Genomic DNA, 15176 nt, shown 5'->3' with positions numbered 1-15176 from the left:
CCCTCCTTTTTTTTTTTTTTTTTTTAAATGTGTGGCCTGCATTGTATGGCTCTAGACTACTCTAGCTCCAGGTGGCCTATTTAAAACTATATATACATATATATATAGTTACATATATATATATAGTTACATATATATATAGTTACATATATATATAGTTACATATATATATAGTTACATATATATATATAATTTTTTTTTGTTTTTTTTGTTTTTCGAGACAGGGTTTCTCTGTGTAGCCCTGGCTGTCCTGGAACTCACTCTGTAGACCAAGCTGGCCTCGAACTCAGAAATCTGCCTGCCTCTGCCTCCCAAGTGCTGGGATTAAAACTATACTTTAAAATATCAAATAACTTTCCCAGCCACCAGGCCTCCATGTTTTCTCATCTTTCTGCATCACAGATAAATGAGGCTCACTATTCTTACCTTGTTCCCCACTCTGCCCTCTCCAGGGACCAAGGCTCCCAGCCCCTGGAGTTGATTTGTCTTCTTGTGCTATATCTTCCCAGACCAGCACCACAAAAGGGGTCAGCCAGGAGGGAGAGACAGCAGCCAAAGTCACTGGCATACCCACCTGGAGCTTAGCTAGCTCAGACACTCCAGGGCCACAAGTCACAAGTGGTGCGAGGAGACGGCAGTAGTCAGTACTCCATAACTAACCTGGGAGCTGTCTTCATCTTCCTGGGGCCTTCCTTCCAGTCAAGGACACAATTCACTAGCTCTGTGTCGTCATCTTGTGTGGTAGCACAAGAACATTCTGGTTGTGAGCATCAAGACCAACACACAGCACTGGCTAAACTGTAAGACTACTGTATGAGGCACATATATTCCATTCCAAGGAGAACCCACCAAAGTGTAAGTACTGATGTAGGCGAGAGATAAACCTTTCCTTGGGTTTTACCTTAAGTCCCTCAAGGAAGCAGAATGCCACCCTCTCAAGATGAAGTCAAGGTGACAACAAGGCCTTAGGGCAGCTATGATGGTTTGTATATACTTGATCCAGGAATGGCACTATTTGGAAGTGTGGCCTTTTTGGAGTAAGTATGTCACTGTGGGTGTTGGCTTTAAGACTCTACTACTAGCTGCCTAGAAATCATCTCCACTAGCAGCCTTCAGATGGAGATGTAGAACTCTCAGCTCCTCCTGCATGATGCCTGTCTAGACTCTGCCATCCTTCCTGCCTTGATGATAATGGGCTGAACCTCTGAACCTGTAAGCCAGCTCAATTAAATGTTGTCCTTTATAAGAGCTGTCTTGTTCATGGTGTCTGTTCACAGCAGTAAAATCTTAACTAAGACAGCAGACCTCTTGCTCAACAGCAGTGTGCTGCTGGGCCAAAGCTCCGTACCTGTGTGTCCAGCCAGAGGACCCCGTCAGGGGTATGCTCCACCCTCCCGTAGAAGTGCACCGGCAGCATGTACTCCGGCCGCGCTTTCTCCCATGGGTTTCCATAGCGCAGCCAGTCATCAGCTTCTTCAACCTGGAGGGATGGATAGTCAGGAAGGAAATTTTCAACATGGAAGAAACAATACCAACAAGATAACCCTGCTCTTGACCTGGGCATGCAAAATGCAGAGATCATACATGCTTGGCACCAAAAACCCAGTCAAAAGTTCCAACCCAGTTAGGCCACATGCACTACTAAAGTCACAAAGTCCTACACAATTCAGAAAAAGACATTTAAATGAAAGGACACTAAAAATCACCAAAATGAAGAACTGTTAGCCTTGCACTATGGGTAAATCTTAAACACACACACACACACACACACACACACACTGAATGACTACATTTATAGGAAGACTCACAGGACAGAAGACAGAGGGTTAACAACTGTCAAATACCAGTCATGTATAAAAATGGATAGTGCTCTGGAGATAGTCAGTAAGGCTGTTTCCCAACTATGAACCCGCCAAGAATGATGTTACAACTCACAGAGCTTCTATTGAGATGGGAGGGGAGCCGGGGGCAGCTCAGCAGTTAAACACATTGTGAGCACAACTGGGGACTGGAGTTCAGATCCCCAGAATCCACAAAAATTATGGATGGCCAGGATGTATGTACACACACACATGAATTTGTACCCATACAATGCCAACACACACACAGAGTGTAAAATGGGAAAAATGAAAATGGAGCCCACTATTTGGGAAAAAAAGTTGCCTCAAGCAAGAAAAGGACAGCCATGGTACAGAGTTAAGCATGGTGGCACATTCCCATAATTATTACACTTGGAGGTAGAGACAGGAAAATGAGAAATTTAAAGTGAGACTTAGCTTCTAGAGAGTTAGAGGCCAGCTTAAGCTATATGAGGGCCTTATCTTAAAAACAAAACAAAACAAAACAAAACAACAACAACAACAACAACAAAAACTAGCAAGCCCTAAAGTCACAGAGCCAAACTCTGTGTGTCCCAGGAGACTGAGCTTTGGCCGGGGAGGTATCCCATGGGAAGGCTAAGAGCATCTCTCTAGAGAATGCTGCTGTCTAGACAAGTCATATTCAAGTCAGCCATTTCCCCAGACCTAGATCAGTGGATATGCAAAACCTACTCCCATCAGGAATCTAAAAGTCTGAGTGAAACAGGTGGGTTCTCCTCTGAATTAAACAAACAGTCCCATCATGTTACTCTGAATGGTTTGTTTGTTTTAATTTATCTTATTTTGAGACAGTCTCATATAGCTCAGGCTAACGTCAAACTCAGTTGTAGCTGAGGGTGACCTTGAACTCCTGATCTGTCTCCTCCTCTCAAGTTTTGGGATTACTAGAGTAAGCCACCATGCCCACCTGATAAAGTGCTAGGGATTCAGCCTGTGCAAGGTAGGCAAGTACCCGACCAATGGGCTACCTTCTCCCTCAAGTACCCGACCAGTGGGCTGCCTTCTCCCTCAAGTACCCGACCAGTGGGCTGCCTTCTCCCTGAAGAGACTTTTTTTTTTTAAATGGACCTTGCACAAAAATAAGGAATCTCTCAAGAAGTATATCTAGGTGTCCAAGAGAGTGACACAGAGCCAGTCGCTATCCATCTCTTTACTCCCAACAGGACTCTTGTGTACATGGTGATCAACCCTACCTTTTGACCGCTGCCTCAGTTGAAGGTAAAGGTGTAATAATTTCTAGTTATCCAATTGTCCCAGAGGGTGAACCCCAACAGCAACACCCTCACCCCATGCACAATTATCCCTGGACACCAGCACATGGCTTGTGGTGTCCTGTCCACCATTGTTGATAGCCCTGTCTGGGGTCTTCTGAAGCTCCATGAACCCGTATGTCTTCCCACATGACTTCCCTGTCACCACATAGAAGGACTCACACAGGACCAGCCTCGCCAGAGCTGACTGGTTCTTGCTGTCCTATGCTGAGAACTAGCCAGCTCTCTCCATGGAGTGCAGAGCACACTCAGATGAACTCCAAGAGTGCACACTGACTTCTGTGTATGAACGAGGAAAACAATGGACACACCTAAAGTCACCCACCTGCCAGCCGTTGACAATCTTTTGGTTGAAAATCCCAAATTCATAGCGGATTCCATAGCCGTAGGCAGCTAGACCCAGGGTGGCCATTGAATCAAGGAAGCAAGCTGAAAAACCCAATGGGGGAAAAAAAATCACAAACCATTAACAGAACTCAGACTGCTGGACCAAGGTTCCACTGGGATTTGGCCAGGGAATTGACAGGGAGCCAAGGATAACCATAGCAACCTCGGGTTTCACAAAAGGACATACTGGAGTCCCCTTACCCAAGAACAAGATAAAAGTGAGGACTCCCAGAGATTGTGGCCAAGTCTTCTCACTGCCAACTTGCTCTCAAATGTGCAGAGACTTAATTTCTGTGCCCTCTAAATCTACAGCTGACATCAGGGACTCATCTGAGCCTTTATCCACGGGACTAAGTCACAGAAACCAGGCCACTGATGTGCACTTCATGGCTCAGAATACTAAATGCCCCAGCATCCTGGGGGGCACAGAAAGGTGGATCTTGGTGGATTTCAGGCCAGCCTAGTCTACATAGTGAGTTCCAGGCTACCCAGCGCTGCACAGTGAGATCTTTTCTCAAAGCAGACAATAGGAAAAAAGGAAGGAGAAAGAAGCAAGGGGACGGTATGGAGGGTGCCACGGGGAACACTAGCAGGTAAACTACATGTCTGATTCACCAAATGCAGACACCGGCTGGGGAGAGGAATGAGAAAGGCCTGGACGCCTGTGCTAGACTCGTTCTTCTGGGAATGATACAGACCAATCAAGCCATCCTGGACTCACACCAGGCCAGAGAAGAGCCTGGCAGGGAGCAGGAGGCATCTGGGTTCAGGTCGTGTAGGGCAGGTGACAAGGTTTCATCAAGGAACATGAAAACACTGCAGCAGGCACCAAGGCAGAGGTGGGCCACCCCGAGATCAGAGGTGGGTTCATCAGCCTGCTGCAAAGCTTATTAAAGAACATTCAGGAAGGAACACAGATTCTGAGTCAACAGACTAAGAACGGGCAAGATGGTGACAGCCATGCATCATGGAGGTTGGGCAAAAAGTAGCTGAAGAGTAGTGTCCAAGACACCATGCCTGCCCAGACCGGAAGGAAGCAGGGTGGGGTGGGCAGGACAAGTCATTTCTTTTTTCTTTGGTTTTTCAAGATCGAGTTTCTCAGTGTAACCAGCCCTGGCTGTCCTGGACTCGCTTTTTAGATCAGGCTGGCCTCGAACTCAGAGAGCCACCTGCCTCTGCTTCCCCAGTGCTGAAACTTGCACCACTAGTCCTGGCTGACAAGTCATTCATGTAGATTCAGGTCATTTGAAAGAAACATGATGCCTTAGAAATCTCATATTTAGTTAACATTTCAAAACACACATGTACATTTTAAAGCATATCTCAGTTTATAAAATAGCAACTTCCAAAAAGGCTGGGCCTAGATATTCTCCCTCCTACCCTACCACAAAGCCAGATTGCTATTTCAGCTTCTATGTTTTTTTTTACCTAGCTTGTACTGCCCCCAAAAGTCTGTAAAATACTCAAAGAAGTAAATGACACTTGGGGATGTTCTCAAATGTGGCAGCCATACAAAGCAGCACAGCCCAAAGTTTGGCCCTATTCTAAGAAAAGCCATAAGCTCACTAGGTTGGAGCCACCGCCTCACTGGGCATGGGCAATACTTCCAAAGCACTGGCTTTTGAATCCTAAAGTGTTGGGAGAGGGGAGCTATGAGAACCTTCTTGGCACCACTGACCCAATGCTCACAATCATGGCTGGAAGAGAATGTACTTTCCATTTTTTTTTTCTAATGATGGCAAAGAATTTGACATAAACACACTCGCCCGTGTCTCTGAAGGAGGCCAGTTCATGGTGACAGATGGGCATCAGAAGCACATGTGACATTGGCCTTGCTCTATGATTTCCCACCAAGCTATCTGGATGCAAGAACAGATTACCTGCCAGCCGTCCCAGGCCGCCATTCCCAAGACCAGCATCTTCCTCTATCTCCTCTAGTTCTTCCAAGTCCAATCCCAGCTGCAAACAAAAGCAGAAGTGGCATTTCAGTATTGTTTACTACTGTCCCTCCAACAAGCTGAAAGCACTGAAATCTTGAATCTGATTTCTTTCAGACTGAAAATCCAATGGTAGAACTTAATATTAATCAATGTACAGAAATGAAAGTTTTGAGATATTTCAAACCTACTAATGGTGACCATTCAAAATTAGATGTGTCTAGTAGGGTGTGGTGATCCGACCTATAATCCCAGCACTCAGGAGGCTAAAGCAGGAGGATTCCCAGCCCAAGGCCAGCTGGGGCTACATATATAGTAAGATCCTTAATGAGGGGGCTGGAGAGATGGCTCAACGGTTAAGAGCACTAACTCTTCTTCCTGAGGTCCTGAGTTCAATTCCCAGAAACCACATAGTGGCTCACAACCATCTGTGAATCCGATGACTTCTTCCAGTTTGTCTGAAGACAGCTACAGTGTACATAAAATAAATAAAATCTTTAAAAAAAAAAAGATCCTTAAAGAAAAAAGAGCTCAATGGTTATAAATACGTCATAAGGCCAGGCTACTAACCAACTTACAGTGAGCAGATCTGACAAGCTGCTGAATTATGATTTTGATGAAATCCAATGTACCTATTTTTTTCTTTTGTTGATTATGCTTTTTTGAGGTCAAAATACTACTGCCCCATACACGGTGTGGTGGTTTGAATAGGAATGGTTCCCAAAGACTCATCATGTATTTGAACACTTGGCCCATAGGAAGTGGAGAGAGTGGCACTAGCAGGAGGTATGGCCTTTTGGAGTAGGTGTGGCCTTGTTGGACAAAGTGTATCACTTTAGGGGCAGGCTTTGAGGTTTCATAAGAACAAGCCAGTTCACTTCGTGCTGCCTGCTGATCTGGATGTAGGACTCTCAGCTTTTTCTCCAGCTCCTTGTCTGCTTGCATGCTCCCCGCCATAACCATAATAGACTAAACCTCTGGAACTATAAATCCAAATTAAATGTTTTCCTTTATAAGAGTTGCAGTGGCTCTGGTATCTCTTCCCAGCAACAGAAACCCTAACTAAGACACAGGTCATGGAGATTTTAACTCTTACAACTAGGTCTGTCATCCATTTTGATTATCTATCTACTCAGTCAGTATGTGTGTGGGGGGGGCTTCACGTCTCTGCTGTGTTATCCAAGTATCCCAGCATGGCTTACTTAAAATACCATTCTTTCCTCATCACATTACTTTGGCGTCCTTTCCTTTTATTTTATTATTATTACAGTTGTTGTTTGAGACAAGATCTTCCTATACAGCCCGGACCGGTCTCAAACTTGCACTTCTCCTACATTAACCTCCTGATTGCTGGAATTATGAGTGTATACACCTATACTCTTTCTCCTTTTTTGAAGACTCGTGTGTTTGTGTGTGCGTGCTTGTACACCCATATATGCTATGTGTAAACAGATGCTCACAGAGGCCAGCGGAGGGTGCCTGATTTTCTGGAGTTGGAGTTACAGATGGTTATGAGCCATTACATATGCCTAGAGCTGAACCTGAGTCCTCGACAAGAGCAGAGGCTACCCACTTAACCACCTAGTCATCATCTAGAACCCAAGTCCATTCCAAAGCAAAAAAACAAACAAAAAACAACAACAAAAAACAAAACAAAAAACAAAAGCATAGGCAATGAGAAAATCAAACAAAAGAACAGAACTGAATAAAATTTCTAAACTTTTCAAGTCAAAGGACATGATCAGCAAAGTAAAAAGACAACTTAAAGAATGGAAAGAAAAAAACTGTAAGCCACCGATCTGATAGAAGATTAGTATCCAGAATAAACAGAGAAATCTAGAAATTTAGTCTCAAGAAATAAGTAACCTGACTCAAAAGTGGGCAATTATACTTAAATTGACTTGCTCCAAAGATAAACAAATTCCCCCTAAGCACAATACACACAACACCAATGACTTTCAAGAAAAGGCAGATATCTCCACGTGGAAGTTGGAGATGCCACTCAGTGGTACGACTCTTACTTGGCACACACAAGAGTTCAAGTTCAAGGCCCAGCATCAGCATCACAAAGAAGAAAGAGTCATATGCTATAGCATCACACTTCTAACTGTAGACTTAAAACTACTAACTGCAGGCTCTGCCAGAACTATTTGTATGCTTGTGTCCATGGCAGCATTATTTGTGATGTCAGAAGGCAGGAGCAGCCATGTTCATGGACAAATGAATAAGTGAAATGTGGCCCACACATACGAGAGAGTATATCCAGCCTTGACCAGCAATGGGGGGAGATGCAGGGCCCAAAGAGACTCAGAAATGCTGAGATGGCTGGGGCAGCAGTGTCTCGGTTTCTCTGGCATCACTGATTCAGGTGCTGTACTGAGGATTTTGTATATGTTATTTAATAATTACAACTTAATGTCTTTGATTTTGTAAGGGAATTAAGTTTACTCTGTATTCAGCTGGAACTACTCTGGGGGAATATGTGTTCCTACAGGATACAATCAATCACCTAAATAAAAATATGTATAAAATTGTTACTTTTCTGAAGAAAAAAAAAAAGAGCAATGAAGGAACAGCACACACTGTCACACAGGTGACCCTTCAGGACACTGTGCTAAGGATACCTTGTAGTTATCATGAAATACCCAGACTAGCCAAATGCAGAAACATGAAGGACAATGGTAGCTTCCAGTGGCTGAGGTAAGGCACTATTTGGAAAATGTGCAGGTTCTGAAGATGGGTGGTGACATCCCAAAGGCTGTGAATGTCCTAAATGCCATTCACTGTGCACAAAAAAATGACTAAGATGGGAAACTCTATGTAATACAAATTTTCCCAGCAATTATTTTAAATTGAAAAAGAGATTTGCCCTCACCATGCAGGTTTATTTCTGGACTCTTGACTCTATTTGGTGGCTGATAAAGACGACTTTCTGCCAGCAGGACCCAGGCTTGGTGACTGCAGCTTTACAGTAAGTTCTGGAATTGGGAAGTATGGATCTCCTACCTGGTTCTCTTGGAAGTCCACCCAGACATGCAGATTATTTTGACAGACTCTGTGAAGAAACTGACTGGGGTTTTGAAGAAGACTGGACTGAAACTACAGATCACTGTGGAGAGCTTTGCATCTTAACAACACTAGGTCCTCCAAGCTGTTAACGAAAAACATCTTCATCTTTTAAACCTTCCTTAGTTTCTTTCAACTTGCTTCCAGAGTATAAGTGCTACACAGGTGAAGAGGTGTATTTCTTGTTACATTCACACCCACTTTCTTCTTTCTGGTGCTACTAAAAGAACTGCCGCCTTTGTTTTACTTTGGATGTTAATCAGCAGATACAGTAAGACACCTACAGTTTCTGCAGACCAATCCTGTATCCTGAAAGCCCAAGGCACTCCCTGGCCAGTTCTAGCATAGATTGCTTACAATTTTCTAGTTCACGTCATCTGTGTGTAGATGGCTTTACCGCTTTCTAATCTGGACTCCTTTCATTTCCAGTTCTTGCCTAACTATCTAGCCAGAACCTACTACTATAGGACACTGAGACCCATTGTGAGAAGACACCCTTGTCTGTTAACACAAGCAAGTTAAATCCAAGATCAGAGACACAGTGAGGAAAACAACAGAAACTCTGTAACATAAACCCATTTCTGACAAATAAACCATAAAACAGAGGAAAAAAAAACACAGAAAAAAAGAGGTACATATAAACTAACAGAAATTTAGGAGATGTCTCAATCATTCAAACATTCTGTTTCAGAAGTTCTAAGGTAATCTGGGCTGGAGAGACAGGTCAGCATTTAAGAGTACTGGATGTTCTTCCAGAGGACACAGGGCTCAGTTTCCCGCATCCACAGGAAACTCTAGTTTCCATGGGATGTGATGCCCTCTTCTGGTCTTGTGGTGCATGAAACATATATGCATTTAAAAACATGAAAAACTAAAATTAAAAAAGAAGACATTCTTTTGGGCAGTGATGTTGTACACCTTTAATCCTAGCACTTGGGAGGCAGAGGCAGGTGGATCTCTGAGTTTGAAGCCTGCCTGGTCTACAGAGTGAGTTCTAGAACAGCTGATGCTACACTGAGAAACCCTGTCTCAAAAAAGGGAAGGGAGGAAGGGAGAGGGAAAATTCTAAGGCATTCAGAGCAGTTTATAGTTTGCCTGAAAAGCTGGTGTTACTAAGAATTATGGTCAGTATCTTAAGGGTTATCACAGGATGAGTGTGTCTTGTTGTTTTCTAGAGATCATATTGACGCCCCGAGTTAAAGCCGATGAGAATACTTTTCATATGTACTTAAACTTTTCTGTAGTGTAAACTGTTCGAGTGCTGTGGATACGTTCACTCAGAAGGGTGTTTCTTTTGAGAAACTTGTGAGAGTACACCGTTCACATGCCATACCTTGAGAGGTGACTGGATCATGCAAACCTGTGCCCTCATGAATGGGCTGATGAATGCATAGGCTACGTCAAGGCTGTCAGGGGAGGTCTAGTTAGAAGAAACGAGTCATTGCGGGGAAGGCACCCTACAAGCCTGTGTCTTGCCCCTGCTTCTCTGTCCTTGATTGCTGACTCTGGGGTGAACAGCCTCCTCTGCCACATGCTCGAGCCACCAAGATGTGCTGCCTGTCTCAGGCCCACTGAAACTGGGAACCAAAATGAACCTTTCTTTCTTTATATTTCTCTAAATTATTTTTTCATAGCAATAGAACGGTGATTAACATCCTCAGAAGGAGAGATGGTGGTCTCTGACAAGGCTTACACCCATGCTGGACTTAGGTCCCTACCAGGCCCCCAAACTCCGCCTACCTAAGCTCTGAATAAAGCAGGTGGGGTGCTGCGGCACAGGGGAGGAGCCCTCTCTAAAGACCTTCGTGTACCCATGCTGCATGGTCTCACCACAGAACGTCCCATCTGAGACCAGTGTTCCAGGGTAGAGAGGAGAGAGCGACGGGAGGCTGGGAGAGAAGCACAGCTCTGCTGAGGCTACAAACAACCTGTGTAGGAAACTAATGCAAAGAAAATGCCTGGACTGTTGGCTTCTTCCATGAGAGGAGGGCACTTCCACACCTGCACAGCACAGTGAGTTCAGAAGGATGTCTGGAGATCAGAGAGTGAAACCAAATAGATCATGACATAATCAAAACCTACCTCTGGTTTGGGAGAGGGGAGTACATTTCTAGAAACTTCTAAACCATCATCATTCACTCAGCCAGTCTTCCCATAATAATTCCATTTATTATCATCCCTTACAGTCTTACGTTCTCCCCTTGAGGAAGAGGCATTCTCCTTCCTGGCAGGGTGGAACATTCCAGGGCACAGGTGTCCTAACATCATCGATCACTCTTCAGGGGACAGAATAAACATACCTGATAAGTGGCTTCATCACATGCAGTCTGAAGGCCCAGGTTCACCATGGTGTTCTGCAGCGTGCGGCCCATGTAGAATTCCAGGGAAAGGTAATAGATGCGCTTAAGACAGAAAACAGAATCTTAGTTTCCCATTCTGTCTACAAACAGGAGACACACAGCAAGCAGGGAGGGAGTCATGAAGCACTCAGGTAGGACTTTCATGTGAACCCAATGCTGACACCTTACTTGCAGGGTAGCTCTACTCTCCTGAGGCTCCAGTGCACAGAACTGATGTCCTCTAACACAGGACCTGAGAATAGGCTTGGCTGGCCGGCCGATCCCACATTGAGCTAGGCTGCCCTCTTACCAGCTGTGTGCCCTAAGATAGGTTCTGTTTCCAACATGAGATAAAACAGGCTACAAAGGAGGAAATGTTTCCAAGTATTAAATATAAACAGGCCATGGTGTGTGTTCCTGTTGTTCCAGCTGCTTGGGAGGCTGAGGCAGGGGGATGGATGACTTAGACCCAGAAGTGTGAAGCCAACCTGGGTAACATGGTGAGATTCAGTGTCTCTTAGGGTGGCTTCTTAAGCCCACCAGAAGCACATAATAAACAGGAATGGAGGTGCTGGCAACCCTAGTAAAGACATCATTCCCTCAAGGCAAAGACTAGCTTTTGCTGGCTATGAGGTAGATTTCCTTAGTGTGAGGTATGGTGTGTGTGCTTGACTTAGTGAGGTGTTTTAACTTGGACTGTGGCCACACACAGTGCTACCATCCATGGCCACCCACAGTGCTACCAGCCTTGACAGGTTCTAGGAGCTACTATCAAGACTCAGAAATCAATACCACATCAACAGGTGCTGACACGCAGAGACATCTTGGAAGGCATTTCAGAACTGTACATTCCAAGACAGGGACGGCTCTTAGCCACGTTCCCTTATCTACCTGGTCAGAGTCCCCAAAAGGGGAAGATGAGGCGTCTATCTTCTTAATGACATTCTGTGAGCAACCAAGCACTGACTCCTCAACAAAGACTGACACTGCCTGCCATGTTCCTGGGTAGACTTCTGTTGCACCTGTGTCCTCTCCTCAGGCCCACTCAGTACTGCAGAGAATCCCCTCAAAGTGCTGCTGAGTCTGTGGGCCAAGGCAGCTTTACTACAGGCTATGTCACACTGTCTAAGGACTCCTTAAAACCTGGCTTCTCCGTAGAGTTCTCTAACAAATCATTTCTTATCTCTCTGAAAACTGCCTGTACCTGCACTTCCTTCTGCCCTGTGCACAGGGCATTTGAACTATAACCATCTGCCCACTACTTCTCATCCTAGCATATGTTATAAATAGTGCCTGACAGGGCCTGGTGCTTAGTAGGGAGGCTGAGGCAGGAGGACATCACTTTTAAAACCTGTCTGGGCAACTTAGTGAGTCCCTGTGACAAAATAAAAAGATAAAAACTTGCAGATGGGGCTGAAAGACGGCTCGGCAGTTGAGAGCACTGCATGTTTTTCTAGAGGATCTGAGTTCGATTCCCAGCAACCATACTGTGGCTCACAGCTGGCTGTAACTCCAGTGCCAAGGAATATGGTGCCCTCTTCTGGCTCCTGCAAGCACCCGGCACAAATGCAATATCCTTACACACAACATTCATACTCACTAAATTTAAAAAGCTCAGGATATGGCTCAGGGATAGAGTGCTTGACCTACATGTACAAGGCAGTGGGCTTAATCCCTGGTACAAAAAAAGACCAGGAAGGGCAGAGGGCTCTACAGACTGACAGATGTCAGGCTCTGAGGACAGTGCTGTGCAGGTAACAACTAAAATGTGCTTCTCAGTGTGATGAGTGCAGAGCTCTGATTTTGTTGTTGAATGTGCACACCCGTAAATACTCTCCCCGTGAACACTCCAACACGTGCTCCCTCTCCAGCTCCCTTCTCCCACATTTTCAGATCAAACCCAGGGCCTCCCATATGCTAAGCAGGGCATGGGAGCACTTTAATCCCAGTACTCAGGAGGTAGAGGCAGGTGGATCACTGTGAGTTAGAACCCAACCTGATCTACACAGCTGAGGTCCAAGACAGCCAGAGTTGCATGGTAAGTCCTTGCCTCAAGTAAGTAGGTAAGTAAGTAAGTAAATAAATAAATAAATAAATAAGAAAACAACCAATGAATGGATGGATGGATGGATGGATGGATGGATAAATGGATAAACAAGAAGGAAAAGAAGCCAATACTCTGGGCAGCAAAGTTAGAAAATGTCTCAAGTGCCACTTACAGTCAAGAGGTCGTAAGGGACAGGTATCCACTGTTTGAGTCCCAGCACCTGAAGCCAACGGACTTCACAGGTTCTACAAACGCACAGCAAAGCACCCACATGTTCTCACAGCGCATGCTCACAAGCACACACACACTTCAGTGTGATCCTTTTCACTCAAGGACACACTCAGAAACACCTTAAAAGAATCTCCTTAGCACACTCTTGGCAGTCCCAGGGGATGGTCCTCACCTGAAAACCATGCAGGAAGATGGGACAGGAAATGTAACAGGCAAAACCACACAGCATCTTCCACAGGATGTAAGTTCGTAAAAGAAAACCACCCCACTCCACTCCAAACATCAAGAACCACAAAGGATCCAACTGAACACAGACAAGAAGGAAAAACAAGAGACAGAGGAAAATATAACCCACACCTCTGGCCTCTTCACGCACCTGCACAGGAGAGCAACTCACACATACATGGGCTGAGTGTAGAGGTACAGTCTTGTAATTCCAGTCTGGGGAGGCAGCGACAGAAGGATCACAAGTTCAAGGTACAGCAAGTTGAGAAGGATGAAGGGGAGGGAGGGAGGAAGAAGTAGAGGGAAGGGAGGGAGGGAGGGCGCGAGAGAACAAGAAGAACGAAACTTTTGGGATTTGGAATGTTTAACCTATGAAACAATGTATCTATGCCCTGAAACATGACATGGTCAAAACAAAAATATCACCCTGCAAAGGTTATCTTGGAATCAAGAAACAGCAAAGCCAGAATCAAAAATGTGGCTGGGTAAGACTGGACAAAATGGACAGGAAAAGAATCAGAGGAAAAAAAATACTGATATTGATGAGAAAAAACATCCAACACAGGCGGAGTTGGTGCTCCTGAACAGGAAATAAAATGTCAAAAGGAGACAATTCCAGAACATTAAAGCTAACCACTGAAAAAATTATACTAAAAATGACAGAGTTAGAGTTTGGTCTCTGTTCCTCCATTCTTTGTTTAATTGAATGAATTAATACTGAATTTCTATCTAAATTTCAATATCTTTTAAATGACAAACATATTGCAGGGTAAATAGCAAGCCCTTGGACGGCTACAATCACACCTGCTGTTCACGACTGGTTCACAGCCCATTGCTTCTTGCCTTTTAATCAATCACCTTATGCTTTATTTGCACTACACTTGAGCCAACGTATTACTTTATAGAGTTTCCATAGTGCAAAGGAAGCCACAAGTCCTGTCTGGGCCAGGCTTATTAACGAATGTGAGAGCAGACAGAGCCCAGCAAGATCCCAGCTGCCAGGGAAAATCCTGAGTGCTCAAGGTCCACACAGCAATTCTTTTTCATTATGTACTGTGTACATAGTGTATTCCCAGGCTTATCTAAGCGTGAGCTCCTCCAGAATCTCAATAGATGCCTAAAAATAAACTCTACATGGGTTGGCACCTTTCATCTGAACTTTTTCCTTTCTTTCTTTCTTTTTTCTTTTCTTTCTTTTTTTTCTTTATTTTATTTTATTGGAAGAGAGATGTTGGAATAGTCAGGTCTAGGCAAATACTCCAAACTCCAAAATCTGAAAACACTTCTGGTTCTATGCATTTGTGATAAAAGACTGTCAACCAATATGCACCATGTTTTTTTTTTCAAAATATTTGTGAGTATGTACGTATATGTGTGCTTAATTTTTAAATAGCAAAATGAAAATATAATATTGTTATTTGATAATAACAAGAAGTATGCTCAAGTGATTGTGGTGCCTCTCTAAAATATCTTACTTTGTGACACATATCAGCAACCCCAACATATTCTTTTTTTCTTTCCTTAGGTCAAGAATGTTCACCTGTTTGTAAAGGAAGCTCTGTACAGCTTCTATTTGACATGAAAACTGCCAGCATTGCCCTGTGCTTTGGGACCAGCCAATAAAGTAAGTCACTTGAATATACTGTGATCTTGAAATAGTCCACATGCCAACTACAAGCACCACAAAGTGACTAAGGGGCAATTGGAATATACTGGACAAAGGAATGACTTATAACACAGGCAATGCAAGGAATGGATGCAGGAGCCCACCGCAGTGCTCTAACAGTATACAA

The 15176-nt window shown here is 44.3% G+C and overlaps 1 protein-coding gene across 1 annotated transcript in view; it reads right to left on the bottom strand.

Moving 5' to 3' along the window:
- Positions 1 to 15176, bottom strand: part of Pygb (glycogen phosphorylase B) — a 46697-nt gene that overhangs the window by 19978 nt on the left and 11543 nt on the right. Inside the window, exons 2-5 of the mRNA XM_028775001.1 lie at positions 10842 to 10943; positions 5419 to 5497; positions 3477 to 3580; positions 1349 to 1480 (exon numbers count right to left, since the gene is read on the bottom strand). Coding sequence (XP_028630834.1) covers positions 1349 to 1480; positions 3477 to 3580; positions 5419 to 5497; positions 10842 to 10943 — 417 coding nt within the window. The remainder of the gene's footprint in view (positions 1 to 1348; positions 1481 to 3476; positions 3581 to 5418; positions 5498 to 10841; positions 10944 to 15176) is intronic.

The sequence above is a fragment of the Grammomys surdaster genome, unplaced genomic scaffold, assembly GCF_004785775.1.
Source record: "Grammomys surdaster isolate TR1022 unplaced genomic scaffold, NIH_TR_1.0 251, whole genome shotgun sequence".
NCBI classification, from domain to species: domain Eukaryota; kingdom Metazoa; phylum Chordata; class Mammalia; order Rodentia; family Muridae; genus Grammomys; species Grammomys surdaster.
This window is presented reverse-complemented; position numbering and strand designations above follow the sequence as displayed.